The sequence below is a fragment of the Rhododendron vialii genome, chromosome 10a (genome assembly GCF_030253575.1).
Source record: "Rhododendron vialii isolate Sample 1 chromosome 10a, ASM3025357v1".
In the NCBI taxonomy this organism is placed as follows: Eukaryota; Viridiplantae; Streptophyta; class Magnoliopsida; order Ericales; family Ericaceae; genus Rhododendron; species Rhododendron vialii.
In genome coordinates, this window is record NC_080566.1 from 5,529,982 (window position 1) to 5,547,157 (window position 17,176).

Sequence of the window (17,176 nt, forward strand, 5' to 3'; positions counted from 1 at the left end):
CGGGCGTGGGTCGTCGACCAGAGAGAGGGGTCGTCGGTGGAGAGAGAGGGGCGTCGGCGGCGGGGGACTGAGGGTTGTCGACGGCGGGGGCTGAGCACGTCAGTCGGAGTGGAGGGAGGTGGAGTCGGAGTGGAGGGATGGTCTGTCACAGAGGTGGCTTGTGTCTGACGTGAGAGATGGGAGGAGAGGGGGGAAGAGTGTAATTAGTTTTAAGTATGGGCTGGGATTTAATCTCAGCCCTTGAAATAAAGGGCTGAGATGTGGTGTTTGTTTGGGTGTTTATTTGGTTGTCTACAGATCCGCCCCCATATATATATATATATATATATATATATATATATATATATATATATATATATATATATATATATATATATATTAGTCCATCTCCCGTAAGGACCACCTCATTTTAATAAAATATAGACCTCTCTTTTCCGATTGAATTTCGATGATCCGGGCCGCTCAATGTGTTCAGAACGTGATTTTAAGGGTACTTGCGAGAAATCAGAAAAAAAAATGACCGGGAAAGGCTTCATCTGAGTAGTTTTTGTTTGTTTTTTATCGAACGGTTCAAATAAAAACTGCTCGGATGAAGCCCTTCCCGGTCATTTTTTTTGCCGATTTCTCGCGAGTACCCTTAAAATCACGTTCTGAACACACTGAGCGGCTCGGATCATCGAAATTCGATCGAAAAATGGGAGAAATGAGGAGGTTCGCATTTTAACTAAAATAAGGACTCCCTCATTTGAGACTGACTGTGTGTGTGTGTGTATATATATATATATATATATATATATATATGTATATCACAAATTATCAAGTGAGGGATCCCTCACTTTGTTAAAATGCGGGACTTTCATTTTCCGATCAAATTTTGAAAATCCAAACCGTTCAATGTGTGCAGAACGTGATTTTAAGGGTCCCCACGAGAAATCAGCGAAAAAAATGACCGGGAAGGGCTTCATCCGAGCAGTTTTTTTTGAACCGTTCAATGAAAACTGCTCGGATGAAGCCCTTCCCGGTCATTTTTTTTGTTGATTTTTTGCGGGAACCCTTAAAATCACGTTCTGATCACTTTGAGCGGCTCGGATCATCGAAATTCAATCGGGAATGGGAGTCCCGCATTTTAAAAAAATGCGGGATCCCTCACCGGAACCCGACTGTGTGTATATATATATATATATATATATAGGGAAGCATTCCGAGAACACAAAAAAAGACACTACATCTCAACTGTTGAAATCAATAGTTGAGATTAGAAGTTCACAAAGAATTATTCATTGCCGCAAAGAATTACTCTTGGCCGCGAAAAATTGCGAGACCATAAGTCATTCTTCGCTGCCACGTGTAATTCTTTACGGCCAGGAGTAATTCTGTTCGGCCAAGAGTAATTCTTTGCGGCCAATAGTAATTCTTTGCCGCCAATAGTAATTCTATGCGACCAAGAGTAATTCTGTGCGGCCAAACACCAGAATATAAAATTTTGAAGTTTGTTTTCTGAAAAAACATTTTACATTGTAAAACATTTTACATCGAAATAAACGGAGCCTACATGTTTATGTAGAGACAAATGATAGCCAATATTCCTTGGTAGTGATTAAGAAGGCTTCAAATGATCGTGCATTCCTCTCTAGATGTGGATAGGTATAGAATTAATGTACAATTATTTATTGAAGTGCTGAAAGAAAAATTCAAAGGCATGATTGTCAAAAGATAACTCAATGAGACATGAGACATGATTTGATGATAATGATTCAACCAAATGTAAGTGTGAAGGAGTGTGAAGGAGTTCTTTAAAATACGTTGATACGATAAGGGTGAAGGAGAGGTTGAAGTTATTTTTCAATTTTATTTATTTGTATTTATTTATCAGATTGAGGTTGACAGCAAAATGACAACAATAGACAGAGGGAAATTTCAGATAAATGACGATTTATTGTTTGAAAAGAGGGTAGTGAATTACATAATCAAAATGTGATCGGTGTTATTCGTAAAGACAAAATGCAACCGGTTACATACATTCTTAAAGATGAGTGGGGATTGCACACAACAGTGCCCCCTTAGAAGTGGTTTGGAGTAATCTTTTAAACAATGGTTATTTCTTGGTTTTTAGCAAATTTTTAAGTTTTTCTTTAAAGTATTTATATCAGTGAGCAATACAAAAAATATGAAAATATGAACCGAAGATTGAAAAAATTTCAAAAAAAATTACAAATAAAAAGACAAATGGATCAATTATGAATCCACCTTCTCCAAATAGCAAAATCACCACCTATCTAGCCACAATCGAATTTATCTGGTTAGGATGTATTGGTTGCCACAAATGTGTTTGAGGAGATTGATGAGTGGATTAACATTGAGATTTAAGGGAAGAGCTATAGAGTCAAAGTGATGGAAGATCCATGTGATCAACCGTTTGAAGCAGAGAAACAAATTCCTCTAGACAACTTAGATTCTTCTCAACAACTTGATGAGGATGTTTCAAAAGATGACGAAGATGATGACGAATTCGGAGATCACGCGTCAAATCCTGGATCAAAGTTGGACAGGAATTGCGAAAGCAAAGATGTACGTAGTCGAAAAGGATGGCACCCTTTTAAGTGGTGGGGTTGACTTAAGGTTGTATGGGGATAATCCTGTTGGGGTCAATCTGGTTGTGGCCGATTCTGAATCTTCAGAGTCCTCTCCGAGGGGTGAGGAGGGCATAATTGGTGCAAAGGGTGCAGTCCCAATTCTAGAAACCGGGATTACTCATGATTCTCAAAACTCTTTAAGTGCTTCTCAAGTGGAGGGAATTAATCTACTTGTTGATTTGAACCAAAAGGAAGGTAGTTCACGTTGTATCGCTCAGTCTTTTGAGGAGTATCGTCAAAGAAGAGAGGCCTCTTGCGGTGAGGAGTATGTTATTTCTAGCAGGGAGTAGAAGTAGTTGATGAGCTACCTAGGCAAAAATCTAATGTTGGGAGTACCTTTCCCGGCATTAGATCATCCTCTGATGCTATCCTCAAAATGAGAAGGGGAGTGAGAAGATCGGAGAGGAAAATTAAAAAGAAAAAGCATCTCGCGGAGATTGAGGCTAAGTTCGATAAATTGAAGCATAATAAGAAGAAGAGCTCTTATTCCTCAGTGTTCTTTAAGGAAGCTCGTAAGATGTTGGATATTGGTAAGACTTTGGGTATTGAACTTAAAGGAGGGAGGAATTATAATCTGAAAAGATTTGTTGAAATGCAAGAGGAAGAATTAAAAGATAGGATCCATGCTCTAGATGATTTTGAGGAAGAGGATATCTCGGAGGACGATGATGTTTTCAAGGAGGATGCCTCTCTCTCTCTGTGGCTTTTTGAACTCAAGTTTGGGCGGGTTTGAGGTGTTTGGCTTATTTTGGTTTTGCTTAGTGGCTATGTGGTTTTGGTTTGGCTGTTTTTTTTTTTTTGTTTAGTTTTGGCTGTTTCCTTTTTGGATTGTTGTGGATGGGGGCTTAGGTATAAGGTGTGAGGCTCATTTTGGGTTTTTGGCTGATGAGGTTCTGTGGATGTGGATTTCTTTGGTGTTCAGTTGGCGTCTTGCCTTAGGTCTCGGGTGGCTTTTGCCGGTGCGCCCTTGATCCTTTTAATCTTTGTAATCATTTATAAAGATTAATAAATTTTTTTGGCTTAGCCAAAAAAGAGAGAGGATGTGATTAGCCTAATTTTAGTCCAATTTGGAACATCGAGAATGCTATTGGTTATGGTTTGATTCAACAAAACATGGGTTTCATCCACATATGTAATAGAATTTTCATAATCAATTGTTCACTATAAGAAAAAGTATATTTGGTGACGAAAAAAAAATTCATCACCAAAAGTAACTATAGGGTGACGAAAATATGTTGTAGGTGACAAAAGAGTGACTTTCGGCGACAAAAATCTTGTTATTTCGTCACCTATAATAAAAATTAAATTTCGTCACTATTTTTTTGTCAACAAATATATTTTTCTTGTAGTGGTGCTAGTACCACAAACATTTACATACACAAATACACAAACTCATTCACAGTGGATGTGAAGCACACACACACTGTGTGTGTGGACCCTACATTCAATGTGAGTAAGTTTGTACATGTGTTTGTGGTTCTAGACTTATTATTTTTTAATTGAACTATTTAACTTGATTTTTGTTTGGCTTGATTTTACGGTCACTTTGATTGATGGGGTTTTGGTGTCTAATTCTTGGTTTGATTTAAACGGGTATGAAGGCTGATAATAAATTGATAACATCATGTATGTATACATATCTCTGGATAGCGAGAGATGTATTTTGACTTTGGAATTAATTTTTGTTATGCTTGGAAATATCTATGGGAATACAAAATGTGTCCGGCTGGTGATTATAAAAGAATAAAAAAATAAGAGAAAATGAGGGTAAAGTTTGTATTTTGAAAAATTGTTTTGTTGAAAATGTGGGTCAAAATTTTACACAATCACAAAAAACAAATAAGGAGGTGCAATATGATTTTAGTGAAATCTAGGGGTGCTAGTGAGGTTAACACTTAATTGACGTTCCCTACGCGAGTTTTGCTTTGGAATTGATTCAATATAGCCAAGCCCATTATTATAAACTCAAAAACTTCATTTTACTTCTAGATGAGATATTGACTCGTCTCCAATTAGAGTGAATTTCTCAAGGTCTAGTGTTCTTGATGATTTCTACAATATGAACTGTTTAGATCTGAGAAATAAACTTGATAATAAGTTCATATTTGATAACTAATGCGGTATGACTGTGTTTTGTTTGATTCGATGTAGCAAAAACCATTACTCCTACTATAAACCCAAAAACTTCAGTTTACTTCTTGATGAGATTTCTATTCGTAATTTCGTATCCAATTCGAGTGAATTTTCCCAAGGTTATTGTTGTTATTGATTTGTAGAGTATGAACGATTTCGATCTGTGGAAGAAATCTGATCTGAGTTCATATTTGATAACTAATGTGGCATAACTGTGTTAAAAACACTTCTCATGTTGAACCTGGGAGGTCTGAATCGCGCTTTTGAAACACGACTATGCTGTGGCATATAAAAGCTTCTCCCTTCGTCGAGCTTCGAATCAGAAGGATTTGCATTTTCAACATCAATGGAGGTTCCTCCTCCTCCTCTCTCTCTCTCTCTCTCTCTCTCTCTCCTCCTGCTCCCACACGCACTTCAGAGCCCGACCCATGTCTTCTTTCCCCCACAAAACCGTTTCTGTCCCATTCCATTTACGGCTTGCTCTTCTGAGATCACCATTATGACTGTTGGTGAAGAGTCTTCAAGATGAAGAAACCCCCATTCACCAGATTCTCTGTAAAATTTTCCATCTTTTCCAATATATATACAACAGCATTTGCATGTATTCTTCCTTTAGTGATGGAGGCTTTCTCCTCTCTATTGCACCTCTCTATTGCAGTGGAAAATTGATTTGAATACCTTTCAGTACCACCCAAAATGCCAATCTTAGAGAATTTCTCATGTGGTATTTGCTGGTGATCTCTTCATTTAGAATGGAGCTAACCGAGAATCTTTACAGTTAGTTATGCAGGCTTAGAAAGATTTCCATAGTTTTTCTGGGCTTCAACCAAATTTGCTAAAAAGTGTCATATACTAGATATGCTGGTGTGCCTACTACTTTAAACAAGTTTTTTCTGATTTGTTGGGTATTGCTGAAGACCATCTTCCTGTGAAGTATTTGGGTGTTACTCTAATCAGCACTAGACTTACTTCCTCTGATTGTGTTGTCTTAAAAGAGAAGATTTTGGCAAGAATTCTTAGTTGGACCCAAAAATCCCTCTCTTATGGTGGCAGGGTTTAATTGGTTCAATCTGTCCTCTTCAATATTCAGACTTATTGAAGAGCTGTTTTCGTAAATCATTAAGGAGATGGAAAGTCTTCTGTGTGCTTTCCTTTGGTCAGGAACTGAGATGAAGCATACTGGAGTGAAAGTTAGCTGGTCCAATCTTTGCGTTCCTAAAAATGAAGGTGGTTTAGGGTTTCGTTCTATCAAGGAGTGGAAAAAGCTATCAACATGAAGCATCTCTGGGCTCTCAGTCTTAAGGCTGATATGTTATGGGTTAAATGAGTTCATGTTTATATCATTAAAGGTCAAAGTTTATGGGGTATTCAAATTCCTAGTGAGGCTTTTTGGGCTGTAAGAAAATTGTTGAAGCTGCGTGATACCTGTCAGGATTGGATTAGATACATCATTGGTGATGGCAGAGAGACGTTTGTATGGACATATAATTGGCATCCTTTGGGTGCTTTGTACAAGAGGTATGGTGAGGCTGTTGTGGCTCAAAGGAGGAGAGCGTTAAGAACAAAAGTGGACTTCATTATTGATCGAGGTTTTTGAAAATGGCCAAGGCAACGCAACAGATTTATTATGGAGATTATTAGGGAAACCCCAGTTGATTTTTTTTCGTAATCCATCTAGCTCTGACAAGGTTATTTGGACTCTTACGAAGGATGGTATTTTGGACTCTTACAAAGGATGGTATTTTTACAGCCAAGTCGGCTTGGGAAGCTTGTAGGCATAGAAATGCCTTTCAGCCTTGGCATACTCTTGTGTGGTTTGGCCAAGCAATGCCCAGATGGACCTTTATTGCCTGGATAGCTATCTTGGGATGATTGTCTACCAAGGACAGATTAGTAAGCTAGGGTATGGAGGTCTTTCCTCAATGCTCTCTCTGCCAAAATGGAATGGAGTCTCTTCTTTGATTGTTGTTTTTCTTCTGTCATTTGCCATTATCTCAAGAGTTGGAATGGGCTACCCAGATTAGGGAGGGTAAAAATCTTCGAGATACAATTTATAAGTTGTCATTAGCAGCTTCCATTTATGTTTTATGGCGGGAGCGAAATCTTATAATCTTCCAAAACAAATCCAGGGATGTGAATGGGGTGACTTCAGAAATTTTCAACTCGGTTAGAGCTAAAGCAAGCTCCTGGTCTACCATCAAGTTTTCTGCCCAGAATCGACAGATTTGTGATACTTGGTTGTTGGACTATAGTATTTTTGCACTTTAACAATTCTGTGCCTAGTTAGCCGATGTTGAACGGGTCCAAAAATCCTGTAATTTATCAAAAACGATTCGAGTTCAACGAGGATCTTGATTTATTTGTCAAACCCTTGTCTATTAAACACCTTAGCAATGTTTGAATTAATGACAGCAAGCTGACCAGCTTGTTGCTTCTAGTTTTGAATCTAAAACACAACTGGGGATAATGTGAATTTGTAGTTGGTATGGTTTCAATGGATCACCTTGATTCTTTGCGTCATTGATTAGTCGATACTTTGCGGCGTAGATATCGACATATGTTAGTGCAGCTTGAGGGAGCTCTGCCCTTAGTTGAGTCACTGCATCCTTGAGCTGTTTATTGAACTCTACAGCAGCAGCATTCCAACCCTTGACGCAGCCGTGCTCATCGAGATAGCCAGGCTTTGGATTTTGGATATTCACTGTGGCTAAAGGCAAACAACCGATCGGGCCTGTGTTGTGTATCCAGAATGCTCTTGCTCCTTCTTGATACAATTGCTGTCAATTAAGAGCAATATCACATAGATCAGGTGTTGTGAAACTGTTTTCAGTTTTTTTTCCCATCAAAGATTTGGGCTTACTTGGACTGCTGCAGAAAACTTGTTTACTATGTCTGGTATTTCAGCTCGAAATTGTTCATCGTTCATATTCCTAAAACCCACCACAAGATCATTCTGTCCGATGTCAATTGTGTAAAGAGCCTTTGAGAAGTCCTCGGGTATGGGGAGATTGCTTCTCTGGGATGTTTCAGTATCGTCGGAAGATCATTTCATTAGTTACACCATAGCATTATTCGATCAAAATATGCAGTTTTTGTTTCCGATAGGTTTTTTTTTTGGATTACCTTTGTTGTAGAGATAGTTTGTTCGTGCTTTAAACTGGACGTATTGCTCGACCTGGATATCGAGAGGAAACGGGCTTATACCATTCTTAAACCACGACTCGTCTTGCCGCCTGATGGTTGCCCCAGCTTTTGCAAAGTTTGCACCTTGTTGGAAATTGGTTCCAACAGAATCCAGGTATGCACTTAGGTACGGTAATTTCAGGCGCTCAGCTGCATACCGATAATTCTGTCAGATATATGGTTCTTTCATTTTCTCAACTGCAGTAGGGCGTGCTTTGCAATAACTTGTAGATCTTATAAAGCTGACTGAAATTCGATGCTTTTAAAAATTAGTTTTCAGAATTCTGTTTTCGGTCTAAAGCAAAAACAGAAGCTGTGCCAAACACACTGTCACAGTTCTGAGTCACCTGAATCTAAAACCGGCAATCGAAAAGCTATTGCAAACAAGCACTGGATCTGCTACAGAAAAGATCAGGCCCCTTACACACGCGCGCGCTCTCTCACACACAAACAGAAGGCTGTATATTTTTCAAGTAGAAAAACTCTAGCTAATTACATGTTTCTTACCAATGAAGTCGATGAAAAGGCGTCCGTCACTAGCCCTACCAGCCGGTCTATGGAAGAAAGTTTCACCAAATGGATCTGTTTTTCGGAAAAAAACGCTGCGGATATACCCCCGGGGTCTGAGTTGGAGTCTCCAAAGTTGTAGATAGCCGGAACACGACTTATTGCCGTAGCCGTGACTTCCTCATTTCCCACTCTCAACACCGGTGAAACCAACAAACTCAAAGTTGAGGGACGGCGATGATAAGGGTTTTGTGCAATTACAGCCGGGGAACCAGGCGGTTGAGGGACGGCGGTGGGAAGCCAGGACACGCATCTTTATTTATGTCAAGCGGCACTACGTCGTTTCATTCTTACGTCCCCTGTTTATAAACGAACGCGAGTTTGCTTTGGAATTGGTTCAATGTAGCCAAGCCCATTATTATAAACTCAAAAACTTCATTTTACTTCGCGATGAGATATTGGTTCGTCTCCAATCAGAGTGAATTTCACTAGGTCTAGCGTTCTTGATCATTTCTACAGCATGAACTGTTTAGATCTGCAAAATAAACCTGATAATAAGTTCATATTTATAACTAATGCGGCATGACTGTGTTTTGTTTGATTCGATGTGTCTAAGACAATTACTATAAACACCAAAACTTGAGTTTACTTCTCGATGAGATATTGATTCATATCCGATTCGAGTTTATTTTTCCAAGGTTATTGGTGTTGTTGATTTGTAGAGTATGAACGATTTCGATCCGTGGAAGAAATCTGATCTGAGTTCATATTTGATAACTAATGTGGCATTACCGTGTTAAACACACTTTTCATTTTGAACCTGGGAAGTCTGAATCGCGCTTTTGAAACACGCCTATGCTGTCGCATATAAAACCCCCTCCCTTCGTCGAGCTTCGAATCAGAAGGATTTGCAGTTTCAACATCAATGGAGGTTCCTCATCCTCTCTCTCCTCTTCACTTCTCCACCCCCACCCATCATCCCTCCTCCTCCTCCTCCTCTCTCTCTCTCTCTCCTAGTCCAAGCCTCTCTCTCTCCTCCTGCTCCCACACTCACTTCAGAGCCGACCCATATCTTCACTCTCCAGTCCCCACAAAACCCTTTCTGTCCATTCCATTTAGGGCTTTCTCTTCTCGGATATGACTGTTGGTGAAGAGTCTTCAGACAAGATGAAGAAACCCCCCTTCAATAGATTCTTGGTAAAGTTTCCATCTTTTCCAATATATACAACAACACAACATATGCGTACATTTGCCCAGTTAATTTTTCGCATTTTTGCTCGTATTTTTTGTGGCTAAGAAGGAAAGGGAACCCAACGATATTGGTAAGGTTTTGGAAAGAGCAGTATTTGATGCAGTCTTGGATAACAATAGTCAATAGCAAGGACTTAGATGTTGCGAGGTTTGTTGATTTTTGATAGAGAAAACTTGAGCTTGCATATTGAATTCTATGGCTTCTGGTTTTGCCTGTTGTAATTCGGTGGTGGTAGTCACTCTTGTTGCAAGGCTGTGTTTGTATATTCACTTCATTATCTTGTATTTTTCCACTTTACCATTTTTCTTTTCCTCCACAAATGCCTTCACGGATCTATGAGCCAAACATGACTTTAGCGTAAGAGTTGGCATAGGATGGTGGAGGGAGGACAGCATGAACTTCATACGTGTATGACATTATTCCACCATAAATGACCAAACTCACTTCATAAAGTTGATTTCTTGATATGGATAATGAGAAATATTAGGAGCCGGAAAAAAAGCAAAAAATCAATTTGACTTCACACTGCCAGGTTCAATGGGTTAGTATTTGATTGCGTTGTGCAATGTTTGGATTCCAGTCTCCGTAGCCAACATCAAATTCCTAAGTTTGAAGTTCATGTTTATCCATCCAAATGGACCATTAACTTATGATCTGATGACATTCCATTTGTACTAAAATAAGTAATTTGAAAGAAAGAAGGGCGTGATACATGTCCTTGCAATTATCCCGAGTTTCCTTTGATTTTCCTTAAATAAAACAATAAGTATGATATGCAAATTCGTCAACAAGATAGTAGTTCTTAACTCTAAATGCAGTCCTGTACTTACCTTGAAAAAAATTGCTGTTGTTAAGTTCAGTCCGTTGCAGTTTATCAGTACAAAACTTATTGGTTTTTTATAAACTGGAATTGTTAGGGAAAGACCAGTTCCCATCCCAGGCTCTGGAATTGTTAGAGATCTATCCTCCATGCTCACTTTGGTTGTCGAGAATTCATTGACTGCAAGTGGAAACATCTTCAACTGTGTGGGTGATGGTTCTGTGATGCTCGACGGAATGGCCAAACTACAGTATGTGCTAAAGCTGCAGGCCTCCCTGTTGAGATTGTGCATTATGCTTCCAAAGCTGTTGGTGTTGATGTCAAGAAAGCTTTTCCCTTCCGCAATATGGTATGATCATATCTTCTTCTGATTGCGTCTACAAATCATGGATGAGTTCCTTAGGCGAAACTGAGTAGAATGAGCCACAGCTCCATGCAAATGATCAGAAATTCAAATCGTCTAGTTTTGCGAGGTTTCAATGCTAGAACAAGGTGGATTTTCTTCTAACATATGTTAGCTATGATGTCTTGATTTTTTTCTCCCTAACTGACAACTTTTAGCCTTTGTGTTAAATAGGATTCACATGTTCAACATGCGAAGTCTGATAGACTAAAACTCTCGGTTTTCAAACGCCCTGTACTTTGGCTTACAAGCTTCGAATCAGAAGGGGAAATCACTTCATTTAGGGCTTTCTCTTCCCAGATATCTGCTTCTACAGCCAAACGTAAATATCTCTATTTTTTCTTTGTTTTTCAATTTGTGCGTTTCAGGTGATATCCCATTTGGGTAGTAGCATTGTGTAGTAATGATTGAACTGATAATTGCTAGCTGCTGGAGTAGTGAATTTCGCATTTGGGTAGTCATGATTGAACTGATAATTGAAATGCATTGTGTATGTTTTTTTACCAGTAACTCTAATATTACTATGCTTAGGAATGATATGTATTTATTGCAAAGCACTTGTGATATTTCCCACTGGAGTTTCTGTATCAACGATGAAAGTTGTTTTGTTTTTTTTTTGGGTTCGGCAAAGAAAATTTTCAATAATCATAATGAGCAAAAGATGAAATCTTAGAAAAAGAAATGCATTGAGAGAGTTTAAAAGAATGACAAAAGACTCCCCAGTGCTGTACTCGAAAAATGATGATATCTGTTTGGGCAACTACATTTCCTTGTATTCAAATCAATAATTATACATGAGGTTTATTGATGATTGGCATGTTTGTAGATGCGATGTAACTGTTTGGAATAGAACGCAGAGCAAATGTGGTCCTCTTATCTCACGGGGTGCAAAGTAAGGCAGTAAGTCCGTGTACGATGTACTGATTTGGTTAGGGTCTCTGTACTACAATACAATGTAAACTCCTGCATATCATTTTACCACTCCTACATGTCGGAACAAATATAGTTTAAAGACGGCTGTTCCAATAGACTAGAGGTGGCAGTAAAGAATGATGAACTAGTTATAACCCTAACGATAGCGTTAGAATCTCCCTCATCCCCTTCCCATCAATGCCTTTAGGTTTTCCCGCTAGTATGTTTGATGCCAAACCATTTTCTGTGACTGATTCTAATGCTTTTATAAGGCAACTGTTGTAGAAAACTTTGATTGATTGTATCCAGGTATAAATCATCTCCCAAAGAAGTAGCTGCATCCTGTGACGTCACATTTGCCATGCTTGCTGATCCTGAAAGTGCAGTGCATATGTTTTATTTTATTTGCTTGTGTGCTATGTCAGTTTTGCTCTAGTTATAATCTGTCTTTTTTGAATTCTCGGTTGGATGTCACTTGTGGAGAGCTTGGAGCTGCAAAAGGAATGAGTCCAGGAAAAGGGTATTATTTCCTTTGTCCTTTTTAGGCGAAACATTATGAAAGTGAGCTGTCAGTCCACTGTCAGCACACTTGGTAACATACTGGTATCACTTTATTTGATAAATGTATCAATTCAATCTGGTATCAAGTTATTCTTAGGCTTCCGGTTTACCATCTTACTATTGGAGCAAAAGTGGTTACTTGAAAAAACCAGGCACTTTCTGTTTCTTCACTAGATTGGGATGGGCCTAAATTTCAGGCTTGGATGAAGTATTCTCCAGAATTCATTCTGCAAAAGGGCTTGCTTTGTTGGCAGTTGCACACTTGCACTAAGCAAAGAAGAAGATAATTTGGCAAATGCATAGGCCGTTCTAGCATTTCTTTCCATCATTGCCTAATATCTATGAACTTAATCTCAAAGGGTGTGTTTGTTTATTCACAGTACAAAATCATTCCCTTTTGACTTAGACACCGTTTGAAATGCAATGAAATAGAGATTTATGTCATCCATTTCCATTTGCTGTCTAAACAATCCCTCTAGAGTTGGGTGAGGACATTTGAGCAGAATGAGTGGACGGGGTAGGTGAACTCTTTTGGGCTTATCGACCTTTCTTTTATAGATTCCAATAATATTTCTTTTACTTGCTCTGCCATCAATTTTACTCCTCTGCTACAATAAAATGGTTATGTTTCTAAACAAGGTACCATTAACATTTTTGTTGCACACTCTGTGTCTATGAATCTAATTAGAACGTCTCACCATAGGGAAATTATCAAGGGTACTCCTTATAATATCTCTAACCACAGCAGTTCTGTCTCTAGTCCATTTCCATCTGTTGTCGAGATATTTTAGTTGAACCTGTCTACGGGGAATGCTCCTGGATTTTCTTTGAAGTCTAGATCACAATTTCGGTTTGAAGCTGCTTGGCTGTGTAGTCCAGACTCACAACCAATCATTTGTAAAGCTTGGTAGGTTAAATTTGCGGGTTCAGATATGTATTCGCTCATGCATAAACGGGAGGTGATGTCGTGACACCTTTGAAATTGGAGTAAATTGACTCCGATGCATGCAAACCCAGGTTAACCATCTTCAGAGGGCTCTTAGTGATGTGCATAACAATTTGAGGAGAGAGAGAGAGAGAGAGAGAGAGAGAGAGAGAGAGAGAGAGAGAGAGAGAGAGAGAGAGAGAGAGAGAGAGTCACGAAGCAAGAACATATGACCTCGTTCGTTTTGGGATTTTGGATTTGGATTTGTAGGTAATGAGTATAGAGAAAAATAAAGTAATGATTGAAAATAGAGGTAATGATTGGAAAGAGATAGAGAGAAAAATGAGAGTAATGATTGAAAAAAAAAAGGGATAATGATTAGAATCCAAAACCCCAAAACAACGGGGTCATTGGGCTCTCGCTCAACAGCCAAACCTGAACTGGTTAATGATGGGAGATCGCAACACCAAGTATTTCCATATGGTGGCAACTCCAAGGTTCCGGAGGAAGCAGATTGTGTTTTTGGTCATGGATAATTGGGATTTTTTTTTTTGCCACAGGAGATCTCTACTCACATTCTTGAACACTTTTGGGCCCTTTTCAATGGTGCAGGGGCGGGGCAGAATGGGATTGTGCCGGATGGGGAGTGTGCTTCTCATATTTATGTTCTTTCCGGAATGGATCAGCGTCTGACCGAAGGTCAAAGTGCTTTGCTGAATCAACCTTTCACTGCTTCGGAGGTTAAGACTTAAGACCCCATTCTCTTGAACTTAACTTAAACTTAATTTAAATCTGGAAATTGTTCTCATTTGAATTTTTTTCACATTTGTTAGTTTTGCGCCAAATTTTTGTAGATTATTGATTTGTCTCGATGAAAGGAATCGGAACAGTAATTTTTTTTGTTTTTTTACTTTTACCCAAGTATTTTGAAAAATAACCACTTTTTTTATATCATCTGTACAGGAATAGGCAAAAGCCATATTTTTGTATATATATAAGTATAAAGATTTTTGTGGTCGTTTATCAACCAGGTAATATTAAGTTGTGAGATTTTGTGGTTGGAGAAGTTACGAGGTTTTATTGGGTCGTTGTTATGATCTTTCAAGCGGTTAGTTACGTACAGTTGTGGTGTTGCAATTTTAATAGGAGAACATAGCCTTTCATTGTTACCAGGTTCCTGTTCTGCTAGGGCTACTTTGGCCCCTTATAAATCTGCACCTTGATAAGATGTTGGCATTCGGTTGTACTATATAGTATGTTCACATTACTGGATCTGGATTTATCGACGGCTTTGTCCTTTCAAATTTGGCATGTTTTCAGTGACTAGTGAAGGTAAGAGACAAGCTAGCCAGTGAATGAAATAGATCGATAAGTCATGTACACAGAAGACATTTCAGTCGACGAGAGTTCTGAAATTGTCTTTACTCTTAACACGGGTTGAAGTGCGCGTAAGGTGGTATAGGAAAAGGCTTAACTGCCATGGACTTGATTATATTCGAGGCCACTAGCAAACATAGAAGCAAAAGCTTCTGTTTCATGTTTCTTCAACGCTACCCCAATCTCAATCCCACCATTTCCGTCTCTAGAATTTGAAAGAGTGAACGCTCCACCTTTCTCAATTTGTACCATCTCCACCTTCCTCGGTCTCCCCCACCCGAAATCGGTTTTGTAGAGCTCAAACCTAGGCGAGCCCGCGATACCGAACACACCCTCCTTCTTCCTCGGAGAAAGCAAGTTAGTTATCAAGCTTTCAGCTCCTTTCAAAACGCCGTCGTCCAATCTTCCTATCGCTTCACCGATTGCCCGAACCGCTACGGCAACCCCATCTTCTCCCATCAACTCGTTTGTATCCGCGTGCACAATGCATCCCGTGATGCAGTTCCCAAAATAAGTCGAAGGGACGGGGGGTTCTAACCGGGCCCTGCAGTCGACGCTGATCGCAAGCTGAACCTTCTCGGTCTGTAATTTCCGGGTTTTGATCAGGCAAACCCATGTGTAGGCACTTGCTGTTACAAAAGTTGATTGATGAAGTGCTGCTGGCTTGTTTTCTCTATGCTTCTTCTCTTGCAATTTAGCTTTCACCCACTTCTTGATGCTCTCCATGTTTGCCTGTGTCATTTGGAATGTGCCGAACATCATGTCCGGCGGAGCTTTCAAGTCCCATATCTCGAGGCTTCTGTTGTTGGGTCCGTTATGTGCCAACCAGCCATTCCGGTAAGCTTTTTCGATTTGATCAGATGGGTCACTGACTACGGTCCTGTCGTAGAACGGAGTTAGTTCAGGCGTCAGCGTTGAGTCTTCGCCGAACCTGCAAATGGAGGCCCATGAATGTATAAACATGGCTCCAGATTTCCCGTCGAACACCGCATGGTGGGCGGCAAAACCGATGGAAAACCCCGCGTTTGGAAAAAGAGTCAGTTGCAACGCCATAACCGGTGCTCTTGTTTCAGATGCCAGTAAGCAGGGCACCAAATGATGGAATCTTTCAGCTTCACGGAAACCGTTTCCCGAGAGATGGTAGAAGTTGGCTTCAGACTCTGCTATCGTAAGCGAAACCGCGTCACCCTCGTTATATTGGATGATGGGTTTGGGGGAATCCGGTGGCCATGTGAGGTTTCCGGCGAGCGGAAGGTAGTGTTGGAGGGTGAAAGAGAGGGAGTGTTTGAGCTTCGGAAGTATGGTATCTAATAGTGTTGCTTTCGGATGAGGAGATTCGTAGAAGAAAAGGGGCAGCAACGGTGGGAATCTCAACCAGAAAATGTCGAAGAATGTGAGAGGGAGAGGCGTTTGGGCAGCTGAGTTGGGGGAGCGAGGCGCCGGAGCCACCCGGCAAACGTCGAGTACCTTCGCGGAATTGGGTTCTGCCATGAGATAGAGGGTGGATTTGGAGGTGGTGTGGGTGGTGTTCGAAGTTTTGATGTTGGAGTGATTATATACAAGAAGATTCAACTAGTCAATGTTCGGGGATTAGATGGGTTATACTATTGTCGTTGTATTCAACTGGTCAATGCTCGGAGATTAGATCGGGTTTCCCCTATGTGGGTTTTTGACTCTTGGATTCTTCAGTGATGGAGATGAATTTTTGGGCATTGAAATATCGTGGCTACATCAATACAAGCTTTAACTTGATGTAGATATTAATGGATTTAAATACCGTGGCGATTTTTTGAGGCGTTTCGTACTTTAATCTAGTTTTCTTGTATTTACTCGCGCGTTTGGGTCCTTTGCATTAGTTGTCCTATTAATGTAACTTCATTTTGTTGTTCTCTCATATTACTGCATTTTGTAACTGCATTTTAATTAAATGAATCTAGTCTATTTGCTTAAATGAGATCATTAGTTTATTTATTTATTTATTTATTTATTTATTTATTTATTTATAGGGTAAATTACGTTAAACCCCCTTAAACTATGGCTGTTTTCCGAGTTGCCCCCCTCATGTTTGAACTCAGACACTTAGCCTCCTTAATGTATTTGCATTTTAGCATTCTACACATTCTGTAAACATTCCGTTAAAAATTTGGATGACAAATGGCATGTGACCATCACATGACTTGATAAGTTCAATTTTGGGTCAAAAATACCCTTCATATGTGGGTCTCCAAACCTAGCTATCTTGTTTTTTTCCAAAAAGTTATCTCTCTCTCTCTCTCTCTCTCTCTCTCTCTCTCTACTAAGTGTGAGAGAGATTGTTACAAAGCCCCAATATTTGACCCACTACAACCAAAACCCCAAAGCCCATATATTCTTATTCTGGTCAACCTCTTTTTCTGTCACCCATCAAAGCCTTCCCCTCCAAAACCCTTAAATTTTGGAGGTTTTCAGACCATGAAATCCCATTTTTACA

At 39.6% G+C, this 17,176-nt stretch overlaps 1 protein-coding gene and 1 pseudogene across 1 annotated transcript; both read right to left on the minus strand.

Annotated features, from left to right (window-relative positions):
• Positions 1-6,489: 6,489 nt before the first annotated feature.
• Positions 6,490-8,872, minus strand: LOC131302778 (GDSL esterase/lipase At5g14450-like; annotated as a pseudogene).
• Positions 8,873-11,531: 2,659 nt separating this feature from the next.
• LOC131304465 (phenolic glucoside malonyltransferase 2-like) lies at positions 11,532-16,548 on the minus strand. Its single transcript, XM_058331706.1, has one exon. The coding sequence runs from the start codon at positions 16,195-16,197 to the stop codon at positions 14,800-14,802; it is 1,398 nt and encodes a 465-aa protein (XP_058187689.1). The 5' UTR covers positions 16,198-16,548; the 3' UTR covers positions 11,532-14,799.
• Between the last annotated feature and the right edge of the window lie 628 nt (positions 16,549-17,176).